General features: G+C 40.4%; 1 protein-coding gene across 4 annotated transcripts in view; it reads right to left on the bottom strand.

The window, feature by feature from the left end:
• Positions 1-286: 286 nt before the first annotated feature.
• RYK (receptor like tyrosine kinase) overlaps positions 287-16,326 on the bottom strand; it is a 29,843-nt gene continuing 13,803 nt past the window's right edge. The window contains exons 6-15 of one of the 4 annotated variants that reach the window (XM_077349103.1): positions 15,190-15,334; positions 12,432-12,532; positions 11,470-11,595; positions 10,866-10,952; positions 8,398-8,467; positions 8,106-8,238; positions 5,987-6,096; positions 4,346-4,505; positions 1,998-2,134; positions 287-1,372 (exon numbers count right to left, since the gene is read on the bottom strand). In XM_077349103.1, the coding sequence (XP_077205218.1) occupies positions 1,261-1,372; positions 1,998-2,134; positions 4,346-4,505; positions 5,987-6,096; positions 8,106-8,238; positions 8,398-8,467; positions 10,866-10,952; positions 11,470-11,595; positions 12,432-12,532; positions 15,190-15,334 (1,181 nt within the window). In that variant the 3' untranslated portion in view covers positions 287-1,260. Of the gene's footprint in view, positions 1,373-1,997; positions 2,135-4,345; positions 4,506-5,986; positions 6,097-8,105; positions 8,239-8,397; positions 8,468-10,865; positions 10,953-11,469; positions 11,604-12,430; positions 12,533-15,189; positions 15,359-16,326 lie in introns of all 4 variants that reach the window. The other 3 variants (XM_077349101.1, XM_077349100.1, XM_077349099.1) reach the window with 3 other exon arrangements.

The raw sequence follows: 16,326 nt of genomic DNA on the forward strand, positions 1-16,326 counted from the left end.
AATTTGAGTGGGACTACCCTTTCAAACAAGCGAAAGACAAATCACTTAAATATGTTTAAGAAGATTTGCAGCTGTATGCATCATTAATCACAAGCCACACTGCAGAGGCGTTACCAAATCGGCATATGAGTGGGATAACACTACTCTGCAAAATGATGAGAGCTTTCTTCAGTGAGCAGGAGTGGCTTCCCAATCAACCCCAGCATTTGAGTTAAGGGCCAATTAAGACATTCTCAAGGATCTACAAGCTGACGCAACACATCATAGTCCATGAGAGGGACTCACATTATCTCTTAATATACAGATTTGTTTTACTCTTCAAATATGTCTTTACAAATATATATTTATATATTTTATTCCTTTCCATATCAATAAAAAAAAATCCTAAACACAAACCAGTACCTTTTAAACAAGAAAAACTGAATTCTACAGTACAAAATGAAAGACTCCTAATACAGGGGCGGCTGTGGCACTTCTACCATTTGGAACATCCTGTCCGCAAAATACAAGGTCCTGTATTATTACTGCTGTGTATGACGTAAACTTGAACCAGTTTTACATGATGGTTTACTTAAAGGGGATAATGCTCCCAAGTTTTCCCCTCTAAGATCTGCTAATGAAGAAGAGGGTTAAAACATAGGGAAAGGCCACTTGTGGTTCCAACCATATTGTGCTGTCGTCTAGAAAGAAAGTTCAATTGATAAAAAAGGCTATTCCAGATACACTACAAACCTGAACACCAAAACCAATCAAATCAATTTAAATACTTTGATATGGGAACACAAAAGTTCTGGGGGTGGGATATGGGAAAAGCCATTTGCTGGTTTAGTTTTACACACAAGTACACTCCATATACTTGCCAATTCAAACAACTCTGAAATTAAGTTTGCACCATCTTTAACAATGCCAAAATTCATCAAATTCCTGTCTACATTTCAGGAATTCTGTTGGGAGTCAAGATGTCTTGCTTTCAACACAAGTGATATGCAGAATAAAACCTAGTTGTAAAAAAATGCCAGACTATTTTAAGGCACAGTGATCTGGGAAGAAATTTCTAGTGTTGCTACTGCATACCCTGGCTTCCTGATTCCTAACCATATCATGTGGACCTTCCACTGAAATCACTGGAACTTACTTCCACATCATGAGTTTGGGAGGGAGGTTTCAGAGTGTATAAATAGATCCACCAAATTATGTATTTTGATGTTAAGTGAACCCACTGTCCCCTTGTAAGCAGTGCAGAGATGGCATGTGCTTGTGTCAGACGTAGGCTCCCAGAGCTGCATGGAATTCTGTGAGGCACTGCACCAACTGCTGGAATTTGGGTCTCTCCTCCGGATCTAGTGCCCAGCAGCAAGCCATCACAGCAAATCTATAAGATAAAGCAAGCAATGGTCAGGAAGCTTGTCACATGCTCATTCTTCTTTGCTTCTTTCCTGCAGTGACAATTCTAAGGCCCGTATTTGTGACTAATTTGTCCCTATAAGGTCTGATCCTCCTTCCCTTCTGATATAGATCCAATGCTTCTCAAACTACAAACCACAACTATTTTACTTGGCTCTTCCTTTCCTAACTAAGAGCAACAACTGTTTCAATTATGCTGAGTGCATCCATGTAACATGATCCTTCCTTGGTTGCAATGGTTTTAAAGGGTTTCTTTAGTATTCCTCAGTTATTAAGAGAAGAATGTAATAAAGTTAAGCATTTAAGCATGCTCAGGTGTCATGAATATTACAAGCATCACATCTCATCCTTTGTGGTCACTCAGCCATCAGTAATAAAGCAGCACAGAATTAATTTGTTTCCCTTGTCTCTGTAACCACCTCCTGCTATGAGAAAAAGAAATATGACCCATCTGCCTACCAAAATGCCTCGCAAAAGTCCTACAAACATCAATGGCTTAAGAAATTCTTTTTGACTATTTTAATACTACCTCAGTGTAACGGGAAACGGCAGAAGTCTTATGACTCCTAACAATCTTATTAGTCATCACTTACAGTTCATCTGGACAGTTGATAGGCTGAGCTATTCTGTACCCATCTTTTAGATAGGCAGCCATCTCAAAAGGGTCGATATCAACATACGGAGTTTGTCCTAAAGTCATCAATTCCCACAAGGTCACTCCAAAAGACCACTGGAAAAAAATCCAAACATTAACAGTTGTATTTAGATGTGTTGTTCCAATTTTCTTCCAGAAGTATTAATGATATACAAATACTTAAAAAGCACAGTCTCTCTTTTCATATAAAATTAAAGTCCTTGGCTCAAGGGAAGTTCATCTGGCCTCGACCTGGGCAAGGGCGTTCTCAGTTCTGGACCCAACCTAGTGGAATGAGCTCCCAGGTGAGCTGAGGGCCATGACAGAGCTTTCAAGTTCCACAGACTCTGCGAGATGGAGCTATTCTGCTAGGTTTTTGGTTAAGAACTGGGCTCCCCACTATGAGCAACTAGATCGGTATGGCTCCTTTTACCCCCACCATGAGATATTACCTGTCTGTATGAGCTGAGGGAGGAAGGGTTTGCCTCTGCTATCATGAACTGGTTATGTTTTTAGATGTAACAGTTTTTATGGTGGGTTTTATAATCTGCTAGCCGCTATAAGTTGGTTGATGGAAATGGCAGGAGAGAAGCTGAATTATAAATAAATAAAGATAAAAGGTGTACAAAGGCTGTGTCAAGAGGCAGCTCCTTCCTCCTCCCCCCCCCCCAATGTATGAGTTTAAAGAGACCAGAAGGCCAAGGCAACTTACTAGCAGTAAGCCATGCTCTGAGGCCAGCTCCTCTTCTACCCAGCAAACTTCTGAAACCGTCAGGAAGTTGGAGCCCAACAGCTGACCACATATTAGCCTTTCCTAACTGAGAGCTCCCTCCTGATTGGGGCTAAATTACCAGGGCAGGCCATTCCTGGCTGAGTCATGACTTACTCATGAGTAAACATTCTCAGGGTAGAGGCTTTTCCTGGCCACCTGGGTCCCAGAGGGCCAGCAGGGGGGCATTTCTCCTCCAAAAGGCAGCTCACTCCCCGCCCCCATGTCCTCTATTGAAAGACCCCCTTATTAGCTCTTCCTGGCTGAGGGCTCCCTTCTGATTGGGGCCAAACTGCATGCAACTTGAGCTCATTGGCAGAGTGCTCTCTCTCTATTAGTGGCACACCCACAGGGATGGGCCAGTCTGGTGGGGAGTGATATGCCTGCATTCAATTTGAACTGACTGGCCCTCATTGGCAGAGTGTTCTCTCTCTCTATTGGCGGCACATCCCCAGAGAGGGCCAATCAGGCAGGGAGTGAGCTGTCAACTGAACTTTATTATGTTTAGTGACTAGAACAACAGTAGAGAGAATACTTTTGTGTGAATAAGTTTGCTATTTAAGCAGAAGTAGCCACATTTAACAGCTATTTTCCCCGAACAGAACTGTTCTCTCTGAATAAACAGAACAATTCTTATAGTTGCAATATATTGTCCATATTCTTCCAATCCCATTCTGCATCTTATATCATCACTACATGTATTAGCTTAACAGGAGGAACTCCCATCTGAATGTCTGGAGAGTATGATGCAAGAAATACTGACAGTGGCATCAGAATTACTAATGATATTAATTTAAAACTGATTTGTTAGTTTCATTTAAAAGTTGGTCAGATTACTTCTGAAACTGAATGTACATAAAGCAGCTTTGGTATGATTTGGTAATCATAACTTTGATCTAACTTAGTTCTGTGTTGTTTACTATGTAAATGATTCTAACAAAACAATCAGGCAAAGGAGCATCTTATCAACTAGTAAAATATATGTAGTCAATATCTCCTTTCTTCTGGAAGTGGGATTTAAAAAAGCTGGCTGCATCGGATTAAGAAACTGTGCATGTTAAACAGTTAAAGTTTAAGAAGTTGGAAATGTCTTCTCTTTTTTTTCTAATTCGCTACACTGCTTTGAGTTTGACCATTCATTCTTAGCTTGATCAACTAAATCCAAGGTGTGGCAGAATGCTCTAGCTTCTTCTGACCAGTTTTTGCTTGTACAGATCTGAAGCTTTCAGATCTGTCAAATTTGCTTTACACTTCTGAAATACAACTTTGAAATCCATTCCTGTAAGGAAATCCTTTGAAATCACTCTATCATCATTCACAAATTATACATTTAAGAGCTTAACTAACAAGAATGCTGTGCAATGCTGTGCAAGCACTGAATGCTGTGCAAGCACCTGATGCTGTGCAAGCACCTGAATGCTGTGCAAGCACATGGAATTCCTTAAGATAGGTGCTAGTCTATTTGTGATATGTCCCAGGAAACACATAGTGAAAAAAACAGGAGGTGGCATAACATCCAGCTTTAGTTGGTAACTTACCACATCACTAGCACCAGAAAACTCATTATTAACCAAACTTTCAAGAGCCATCCACCGCACTGGTCTGTTTTCATTGTCTCCAAGGCAATGGTAATCCATTGGAAATAAATCTCTGGACAGAGCATTATCTGTGATCTTTACCTGAAGTGCCTCATCGATGCTGCATATTAAAATGAATACAGACAAGAACTTAGGACAGGCCATAACACTATTTAGATATAAGTATTCTGGAGGGAAGATGGCATGGTATAGCCCATCTCTTCACATCTTGGAACTTTGATCGGAGACCACCAAGGATGACTCTGTGGAGCTGGGGTGGCCAAACTGGCTCTCCAGATGTCCATGGACTACAATTCCAATAAGGCCCAGCCAACACTGTCTAGTCTTGCCTGCATGCTGCCTTACACTGTTGAAGTATTGCAGGAGGAGCAGGCTGGCAGGGGCTCATGGGAATTGTAGTCCATGGACATCTAGAAAACTATAGTTTGGCCATGCCTGCTGAAGAGGAAGGCAATGGCAATGCTTCTCACTTGCTTTGAAAGCCCTTTGCAGTGGTTAACATAATTTGGTTGTGACTTGATGTGGCTTACATATGTATGTATGAAGTTGTGCTTTGAAGTATTCACTTAAAATACAGGTTTAACAGTTGAATTCAAGATATTTCCCTTGAGAAACACTGGCATTCAAAATTAAGAAAAAAACCCACTATTATTATGGACTAGATTTAAAGCCCATTTTATATTCAAATGAAATGGGCGCTAGATGTGAAAGGGGAACCCCCCCTCCCAAACCCCAAAGGGCCACCCCCCACCCGTGGCTCTGTGGAGCCTTCTCCCGGCCGCCGGAGCGGCCTCGCCGCATCTGTGATGCGGCAAGGCCGCTCCGGCGGCCAGGAGAAGGCGGCACGGCCCACCCCCCACCCATGGCTCTGTGGAGCCTTCTCCCGACCGCCGGAGCGGCTGGGAGAAGGCGGCGCAGCCCAGTCCCCACCCATGGCTGTCTTGAGCAGCCGGCCAGATTCCCTGGCCGGGTGAAGCAGCCAATGGGGAGCCGCGCTTTGCTTGGGCCAGGATGGACACTCGGAGGAGCCAATCAGGAGCCACTTTTTATCCCGGACAGGGCCCGCCCTAACTCCTCCCACACAGTCCTTACTCCTTTATTCAGTCCGCGGCGCTCTGTGCGGCGGGGCTGTTTAAAAAGATGAGATGAGATATGTGCAGAGGAAAGGCTCATATACCACAGGGTCTCCTGGGGACACAACCTCCTGTGGCATACCTGTGTACTACTTGGGGGTAACACTGCAAGGTAGCCCAGTCCTCAATGACAAAAAAGTAACAAAGAACATACACCCCATATCTTTGTACTTAAAAAGATTAGCAAAATGAGTCAACAAAGGGGTAGAGGCTAAACCTGCTCTCTGCCCTTGGTGAATCAAGTCACCAAGGATAACTTAATGGCTGCAGTACTGATAGAGCAATTCATAATAATCTCTGTAAGCATCTCTTTGTCATGCTGCATCTACACCTGTGAAAAAACAAACTTGTTATGGAAAAGGGTGATTTGAACACAGACCAAATAACAAGACATTTTATAGTACATGTTGAATGGACAGTGTCTCTTCAACAGTATGGTAGTACTTACACACAGTTTCTAGCAGCCAAGTCTTTGTGAATGACCTCCCTTCTAGCCAAGTAGCTCATTCCACAGGCAATCTGAATAGCCATATGTACAAGATCTTGCTGTGAAATTGCCTACAGAAAGATGGTTACAACTTATAAGGTGTTCAGAATTGAAACCTATTATTGATCAATATTCCCTAACTGCTGAAAGTACAAAGTAGTGTTTTCTCCAGTACAATGAAAATCTGTTGATGCTTGTACTAAAACCCTGGTGTTCCAAAATCTCAGTGTTTATTTGCTATCATTAGTGGTGAAAATAGAATATCAAAATGTGTTCCCCTTGCCTACTGTTTTTCAGTGGAACTAGAAACATTTGTTCCCTCAGTACTGATAACTGAAGGACATGCAGTTCCAACTTCTGGCAAAGCAAAGACAAGATGCACTAGGTGCAGAATGCAGAATTTTACTGTTCCTAGGCATACAACATCTTGTCTAGACACAGGTAACATTCCAGTTCAGAGACACGTTAACACCAACAACAGCAAAATTATATCCTGCCTTTCTGTGTTGCTCAGAGCAGGTAACCACAATAAAATCACATACAGTTAAAAATTTAAAACATTTAGTTATTACTGATGCCCCCAATTAAAACCCAGAATGGTGTGTGTGTTGGCAAGGAGCCAGTTCTTCTGTTTTTAGTAAGGCTAGACCATTCTTGGTGGATGTTATTTTAGGTCCCAGCCATGGGCCTGGTAGAATAGTTCCATTTTGCAAGGCATGTGGAACTGATCTAGGTCCCTGCAGGGCCCTGATTTCCTTTGGAAGCACATTCCACCAGCTGGGGTCAGGGCTGAAAATCTGTATTGAAATACATTAATATTAGATGACAAACTATCTTGTGCTGGATTCAAGTGGGTAGCCGTGTTGGTCTGAAGTAGCACAATAAAAATAGAGTCCAATAGCACCTTTAAGACCAACAAAGATTTATTCAAGGCGTGAGCTTCCGAATGCACAAACTCTTCCTCAGACTAAATGAAAAACCATCATAACTGAAGATATAAGGCAAAAGCAAATTATGGCAATTAGTAAGCTGAGTCATAATATCCAAATTAAGTCATATGATGCCATATGATAATTCTTTGCTAAAACAGCTAATCAGTCCTTCTGAGTTCAGTGTGTGCATGTGTGTATCCACTTAGCTTCTGAGGTGGAATTTGTGACAGGAGAGTCCCATTTAACACAGCACAGGTCTGCTCATGCCACACAGGATCCAAGTCTAGTTCTTCAAATCATACCCGGTTTATACTTAATTACTAATGATAGCAACTTTCTAAAAACAAAAGAAGCGTATTTCCTTTGAAAAAAGTTCTACTGAATAATAAAAGTCTTTGTAATGATTAATCCCTTACAGTAGCGATCCCCAACCTGTGGGGTGCGGACCACATGTGGTCCTTCGACTAATTGGAGGTGGGCCCCGAAGGATGCCTTCTTCCCCCCCCCCTGGCCCTTTACTTCACCCCTCCCCCCCCCGACCGTTTACAACACACTTTGGGTGTCATTGTCTCCCATCACTCCCAGATGGGACTATCTCGTTGCAGAGAAACAAGTTCAGGGTTCCCATTGATTTGTCATTGTCATGAGTTAAAATGTCCATGAAAATAAAATGTTCCTTATGTTCATTGTTGTGGTGTGTCTGTATCTTATTTTGAAGGGATGTTTAAACATTACCATAGCGATCAGAGAGCGTTAGGGGCAGTGGTTGAGAGTAGAGGAGTAAACTACCCCCCCCCCACTGGGCCTCAGTAAAAGGCGTTGAGTGGTCCCCGGTGAGTGGTCCCCGGTGATAAAAAGGTTGGGGACCACTGCCTTACAGAGTCACCATTGACAGTTTAAATGTTAATAACAGAACCTTTCCAAGGCAATTGGTACAATAAATTTTATATATCAATAATTTTTTAAGGACCAACCAAAAAGGTTTCTAGATATACTCCGTTTTCACAATTTTTCTCCAGTGGTTGATTCCTTATACTCTTATCAACCAATTTTTATATATATAGATAGGCCACCGGCTCTGTAAAGTATTGTGGGGAATGTCAGTCAAAAAACATGTGCCAAGCTATTTTAAGTTTGCAACCTCTTACCTGAGGATTGTTGGCTTCTACCAGTTTGCACTGCCGCAAAAACAGCTTGAGGTTCCCCCAGTTCATGTAAGGCAACATCACCATGGGCTTTTCTCCTTCTTCTATACAAACATGAGTGATAGGAAGGAGATTTCTGAAAGAAGTGATACGTTTTAGTTGGTTGCACCCAGCTGGCTGCCCCTGGAGGAGCAGGAATCAAACCTGGCTCACCAGATTACAAGTCCGCACTCCGAACTACTACAGTAAGCTGGCTCTTACTTTATTAAGATGAAAATGAAGCAACAGTGCTAACCTGTGATGAAGGCCTCTGAGTTTACAGCTTTCTGTCAACATCATTGTCACTTGAACTTCTGAGGCTTGATCTATAAAGTCAAAAGTTAGAAAAATGAGTTCATAAACTGATGAACAGGTAAAATAAATCCTAGAGAAAGACTTAAGTCTTTAGTACAGTACCATTAATTAAGGCTTCTTAAAACAGAGAATGGAAGGGCTGCAGAGTGACCTACACCTTCCGGTTAGACATTAGTTTAATTTAACTACAGCGCAGAACCACTACATACCTTTTCCTTCTAAGGGCACTCTTATGGGTTCTCTGGGCCTCGAGGTGGGTTACAATTCAAAATAAAAACCCAATATATCCCCATAAAAGTGATAAAATTAATACATATAATTTTAAAAGCCTATAAACCAAGAAATTGCGGCAAAAATTCCACCTGAGTCTAAAACCTTGATCATCACCACTCAGCAGTCTTTGGATGCAAGCTTCCTTTTATAGAGAGCTGACAAAAAAAGAAAAAAAGAATTCAGCAGATCTTCCTCTATACATACAAGGTTAAGACAAAAGACCAGTCTTAGTCTCCTTTCGACCAGAAAATCACTTCCATTTGTACTGTGCACCTTTTGTACTGTGCACCTGGCTGGGTGGGGCCCAAGCTCAAGCCTGCTTGGTGGTAGCCTGACACTCTAGTCCAGGGATTCCTAACCAGGGAGCTCTGAAGAGGCGTGGTATGGGGGGAGGGATCCAGGTTGTCTTCACAACTCCTACTCTTCTTTCCAGCCTCCATGACATGGAGCCCCATAGTAGTAGTTAAGGCAGGGGGGAAGGAGCAAAAAGAGGGCTAAAGGTGTTGATAGTGATGTCACTTCTGGAGGCATGGCAGGAGGTGACCAGCTGATATCACTTCTGGGGGTCCTCGAAGTCCAAAAAAAATGTCAGGGGCTCCTCCACAGTCAAAAGGTTGAAAAAGGCTGCTGTAATCCCTAACGTCTCACCATTTCTCAAAGAATGCTCATGACAAGCCACAATCCTCCAAAGGTTCTTTGTCTGGATTTTAAAGGGCCAACGTGCCTCATAGTTGATCTGAACAATCTGGGGTTGTTTTGGTAAACCTGCTCCGTGTATCACAGGGTTCTAAGCAATGAATTGCTGAACATAAAAAATGATTGACCTGAATTCAAGTATATACGGAAATTCAAATCTTATCTAATGAAACAGTTCCAGCACTTTCATTGTTTTTTCTTATCAAAATTATTTCCTTGTTTCTTATAAGTCAACCCGTTCCTTCAGCAAAACACATTATGTAAGTTTAACCCATACTCAGAAGGGTAGATTGTGTAACTCAATCTGTAACAAATTACACAACAAAAAATCTTGAGTCTCAATTAAGACACAACAGACAGGGAGTATTAGTTAAATACTGTGTAACGATTTTAAACCAGGGCAGTCAAAAGCAAAACAGTTCATTCTTACTATGGTTCGAGAGTATTTAGCAAGTTAAAACCTGCAAAGATTGCAGACAGCACAGGAGGGCCCAAGGAACAACTAGTTGATCAGACCGTGATCAACCACTTCCAATAAGCTGGGAATGGGCCCCAGACACATATCTAAAGCTATACTGTAATATTAAGCTGGTTTGCATGAAAGGAACTCTCTCCTGATGCCACACAAACCTCTGAGGGGGTTGTAGAGGATTCATACTTAAATATAATCCTTAACTGAATGGCATAACATGACTCTAAGGAGCCAGGGTTTAAGATGCACATGCTTATATATGCTCTGGGAACCAAGTATGAAGATGACCACATCCTCCTATAATGTCCTGATGGACAATGAAATAGTGACTGCAGGTTCTCCAGTGTTGCTTCTGTGAGTGAAATGAGCAGTGTTCCTATGAAAGTGCATACCACTTCCGCTGTTCCTCACCTACAAAAAGGCCACCCACTGGGAGTCCATAAATCCCCTCCACAGCCCACTTTTCAGCAACAGCTAAAAACTTCTATTTTGTCAGGCATTTGGCTGACTATTCTGAGCTTAATCTACAATGGCTGTTTTATGTTGATGCCTGTGCTCATGACATCTGAAAATACAAGCAAACAATAGAACGTCTATGAAATTTATATTGCGGAAAGGTCATTTAATATAAAGTAAACCAAAAATATATCCATGGATCAGTTTTAGCTATTGACGCCTTCCCTTACCATTCGGACATATCTCTATCCCCCCACATCAACTGTGCTGTGCAGCTGACCCCCTACCAAGCTTATGTGGAGGCACACTGCCCACTTATGGCTGCATTTAAGGTTTGCTGGGAATCAGCTGTCTCTCAAAAGTGTACTAACACAACACCACACTCCCTTCTGGTCTTTCAAACCACAGCACTGTGACTAGGTCACAGACTGCAGGGTTGATTTTCTATCAAGCAACCAGAAGCTTTCATCAGGTTTGCCTAAACACTAACAATGAATAAAATGAAAGCCTACCTTTTACTGTTTTGACAAACACTTGTTTTTCTTTACTAGGGTCTTTTTCTTCTATTAGAGTTCCATGGAAAATCCTCCCAAATGTGCCTAAGCATGATGAAGAAAGAAAATGAGGCTGACATCCATTTCTATACACTTCAAATAACTCATTGATGAAGGTAACAATAGACCTGCCCGTTAAGAAACTTCACATCCATGGCATTTTTTGTTGAGCATTTAATCATTCACACTAGTAGCTGCTATGATCTCTTTGCCAATGTCGAATTTAGATATGTTAAAAAAGCAGCCTTTCAATATTTGGATTGTATTTTTGTGACATCTGCTTTGCCAAACATTCTGTGGAATGTTCGTTATACTACCTACACATTAAAGTCTATTTAATAAAGAGCTTAGTGAAGACTCCAATCAATTATTATTTTTAAACATTACACCAGCAAGAATTTGTCTTGAGGGTACATGTTTCTAGGGAACACATAGAGCATGGTCCCTAAAACTATTACCAGTCTTCTGAAATCTCTTTGGAGAATTCCAAGTAAAAGGTCAAGAAGCACAACAAGCACATTGCATGCACGCCAAATCACATGAGAAATTTTTTTCCTAATACCTTCTTGAAGAACATCTTTTAGTGTTATTCTCTCTCTGGAAATCGCTATATCTTTCACTTTAGCTTTTGCCTCCAATAAGGTTACACTTTTAAGGTCATTCTTCTCTATCCGTAAAGTTGGATAACCTGAGGAGCCAGCAGACCCAAACAATACCAATATAAATACCAAATGTAAATACCCTTACCACAAAAATCCAGTTAAATCAATTAGAATAGAAATATAGGGGGGGGGGGATATCCTATGTTACTGTATAGCATGAGACAAATATTTATTGTTTTGGTCATATTTGCAAAACTTATACAGGAGTAACTACAAAATTGCTACTACCCAACAGAATACATGCATGGAAGTAACGTCATACAATATTTTTACAAGTTGACATATCATCGCCCTCTTCTGGGCTCTAAATGATATTGCTATATCTTTTAATGAACTTACTAAAATTATGAGCCACACATTTTTGGAATAATTATAGTTTCTATATGACCCCTCAAGTTCTTTAAGAAAGTTAAGAAATTCTATTGACTTCAGCAGGCCAAACGCACTAAAGGAAAGTTATGCAAGAGGAAGAATCAGCCCCTTCTTAATTCATACTGACACCAAGAGTTCCAGTTAGAGGCAACCATCTTGAACCACCTTCTTTTGCTGATTTGAGAACAGCTAGCTACTCTTGCATACTAGACATTGTGTGTGTGTGTGTGTGTAATTTGTGGAGAGAACTCTCCATGTCAATTCTCCCCCTGTTTGCATTTCCTTGATTTAGGATTAGGAATGAAACGTGAGTTGGGAGTCTCATATTCTTCTAATATGCAGTTCCTTACACTGGCAGCCCAGAGAAACCCAAGATATTCAGATCTCAATCCGTAACTTTTCAACTGGAACTAGCTGCCCAGTATCAGTTTGGTTTCTTAGAACAGATTCCTTCCTTGACAGAAACCACTGTTATTAGATTAATACTTACTAGTAATTGGTGTTGCATTGTTGGGTGTGTCAGCCCTCAGGTACTGTGTGGTTTGAGTGGAAGGCTGAGATAAGCCTTGAGAACTGCTGCTATCACTAATGCTGTTTTAGGGGACAATAAAACAATGTTTGTAACAGCTTTTCATTTCCTGTTCAAAACCCCCAACATTAATCTGTACTAGTAACAGGACATCACTTTAACTGCAATGGTCCTAAGCAGTATACTGTGTATGAAGCTGAATACTGCAGCTACAGCAAGTCAGCAGAACTGGACTCTCTCAAAAATATAACCAAAAGATTTCAAGTAGTATTCCTTAAAACTGGCAATAAAACCACCCAACAGCATTTTAGGGCACTGAAGTTTATCAAACAACCTGCAGTTGAAACTATTCAACTTGACTCAAGATTTGAAGTTATCAGAAGAAAGAAGAAATCAATCATAAAATCCCAAGCATATGGGCTATTAAGATCTTGGCTTTATATTTCAAATCAGAGTAAAAAGAAAAACATATTTTATCAAGTATGAGTTCAACTGGTGATATGTACAATGTGAGACTATAGCCTTGCGTAATTTTGTTGCTCAGGCAGCAGCACTGATCCACTGACCATTCCACACACACATACCATTTAAGGCCAACCAAAATCACACAATAGTGTACAAGCTTCAGTTTTGTCCCAAACATTATCAGGCTGAATGTTGGAAAAGTTCCCCTTTTGTGTATGCATATGTTTTAAACAACCACAACATACTGCATTGTGATATTTTGGTTGGTCTGAATAGCTTTCATTATTTTTGTCGCATTCCCAGTGCCCTGACTTGGATGGTCCAGGCTAATCTGATCTCATCAGACCTTTGAAGCTAAGGAGGCTAAGGAGGGTCAGGCACGGTTAGTTGGATCCAGGGTTGCTATGCAAGGCAAACAATGACAAAACACCTCTGAATATCTATTGCCTTGAAAGCCCTATGGGGTTGCCATAATGTGTGTGTGACTTGATGGCACTTTTCACCACTGGGGTTTACAGTGTAGAACAAGCATTGGACTGGGCATGATGGTTTTCACACCTTCAGAGATGTAAGTGCTCTGGGGAAAATGTCTTATTGTTAATTAAATATTAACATTGACCTCAATTGAATGATAAATTAAATATTTTATTTATTGTTTCAATTTATCATTCAGTTAATACTGCGCTTTCAAGAAGACTCAGGGTAGGTTATAACATCAATAAAATATACAAAAAATAAAATTAAATACAGTTAAAATATTTTACAATAGTATTTTTATATGGAAATGGGTGGGTGGGGTTCCCACTTAACATGGCCCTCACTGAGAAGTACATCCTAGTGGCTACTGGCGGAGTAGTCAGTGCCTAGACATTACTGAAGGCCTTAACCACAGAACTGGAACAGCTGTTTTACCACCCCTGTGGAACTGTCTAAGGTCCTGTAGGGCAGGGGTAGTCAACCTGTGGTCCTCCAGATGTTCAAGGACTACAATTCCCATGAGCCCCAGCCAGCAAATGCTGGCAAGGGCTCATGGGAATTATAGTCTATGAACATCTGGAGGACCCACAGGTTGACTACCCCTGCTGTAGGGCCCTGATCTCTTGTGGCAGGAGTGTTCCACCAGGTCAGGGCCAGGGTTGAGAAAGCCAAGGACCAAACTATGAAGCTAAGGATCAAACATTACAGGTTTCCTATAAAGCTGCCCTTAGGCCTGCAAAATCAAGTTTTCAACTCTAGTAGTCTCTTCATAATTTTTTAAAAATTATTTCTGAAATGTAACATCTCAGACAAGCAAATACATCTCACAACTTGGGCTATATGAAAAGCAAAACATCTAACTCAACTTTATGTATTTTAAAGCAGTCTGAAACTGCAAAGGTGAAGTGCTATCCGAGATTTATTTAAATGAAAGAGGTAACTGGAATTTGAAGAACAGCAAACTTTCCCATTAAAACGGATGGAATTTTAAAGCATTTTAAAATACTTCCCAGAAGTATATTGGAAATATGAAATCTTGCATGTGATGTCTCCTACCTCCAGTATATACTACATATAACCTACATATAACCTGAATCCACATCACTTTGACATGTTAAAGCTCTTAACCTACAGAAATGTCTAAATAAACCCAAAGATTTATTTTTGACACTGCCACCATCAAAGTTGAATGTGCTGTTAAATATTGAACACATTTTAATTATGGCAGAATTTCAATGAGGTAATAGATGCAAGCTCTCAGTGGGGAATTCCATCAGGCATCATCTGTCACTTGACATGATAGAACTCAGTAAAGGAATGCATGAAGCATTAAAGAACTACCTGCCCCAAATAGGATTTCTAATTACTCCTCATGAAAAGAGAACATGTTTCTACTTAGCATGTATCCCCTGCTCAGTGAAGTTCCACCTTCATGCTATATGGGCTCCTAACCTGATAGTTAGTGAGATGGTTAAGAAAATATTCATAGAAGTGTACAAGCCTGGGGAGGATACCAAGAAGAACCAGCTCTCCTTACAAAGGAATGTTAGCTGGGGTCCGTTATGACTGCTTCTTCGCTCCGAGTCAAAATAACCTGTCAATTTAGGTAACTAAAAAAGCATTACATGGCACGATCTAGGAGTCTTAAGAAAAACAAGATAGCAATGGAAACATTTTAAGTTCTCAATATCCACACTGCCACAACTCTCTTGCGAGGCATATAGCAAAGCCAATAAATATAATGTAAGAAAATACAGATCCATGCTTTGTTCTTTACCTGTCTTCCAATTCTATTCTCTTCATACTGTGAAGATGCAAAACAGCTAGTATTATTGCTACCAGGAATATGACTGCACAGCAAACTCCTACACTGATATAAAACACACGAGTAGAAGTGGTGGGAGCTGCATTTACAGGATCAACTGAAATTGAAGTGTAAAGTATTACTGCAACAAAATGGAAATAACATTTGCCCGTTTCAATGAATTTTATATACAACTGTGGAAGGAATAAACTTGTTCTCCCCTTTTCATATTATGCTAGCATTATTATACTTTAATTCATAATGCAAAAACATGGCAAAGGAAAAAGGCAGTGGCAGGATTATTTTTAAACTACTGAACCCAATTACTAGTAAATCTAGAGACAAAACACTGTAGCATCTAGATACAGTGATACCTAGATGTCTCCCCCCCTTTTCATTTTTTGGTACTAGTATAAAAGGAGGATGAAATATTCAAATAAATGCCTAGTACACCTGGGGGGAAATAAAACTGGGAATGTTTATCAAAGTTAGTTTGAGGATAAACCTTGGGAACAAGATTAACATAGTTTTGAAGGTATGCAATTCCATAAATGTTGGCTCCCAAGCTGAAATTTTAGTTCTTGGACTTTTAATTTGAAAAGCAGAGTGACTAAAATATATAAAGTTGAATATTTTATTTGGAATTTTCATGCACATGCTGTCTATATACCTTTATATCAAAAGTTTAATTGCATAATTTCTTAACTGTATAAAAGGAGGCATTTGGATAGAGCTACTGCTTTCTTTGTGTGCCCATCCCACCACCCCTTTTTTGCCTAGGTCACTGTCTAATCCTATTCTTGATCTGCATCTACTTGGTTGAATTTATGCAGTGCATAAAAGGAACTTTTTCAAATTGATACAACATCTGAGTTGGTATATTGCCACAAGGTAAACAGGACCTTGCTTGGCATAACTGTTTTCATCGTATCTCATGAAGTATGTTAATATGACTCAGTTAGTTCCTAATGTAGAACATCAGGCAAGACAATGGGAGCTAATCATCACGATATAATTCTACTATCTAAATGCACATTTCTGATTTCTTTACCACATATTCTGGATGATCTGTTTCATCAAGTATATCAGTTCTGCTATCTGATTAGGCTT

The sequence above is a fragment of the Paroedura picta genome, chromosome 8, assembly GCF_049243985.1.
Source record: "Paroedura picta isolate Pp20150507F chromosome 8, Ppicta_v3.0, whole genome shotgun sequence".
NCBI classification, from domain to species: Eukaryota; Metazoa; Chordata; class Lepidosauria; order Squamata; family Gekkonidae; genus Paroedura; species Paroedura picta.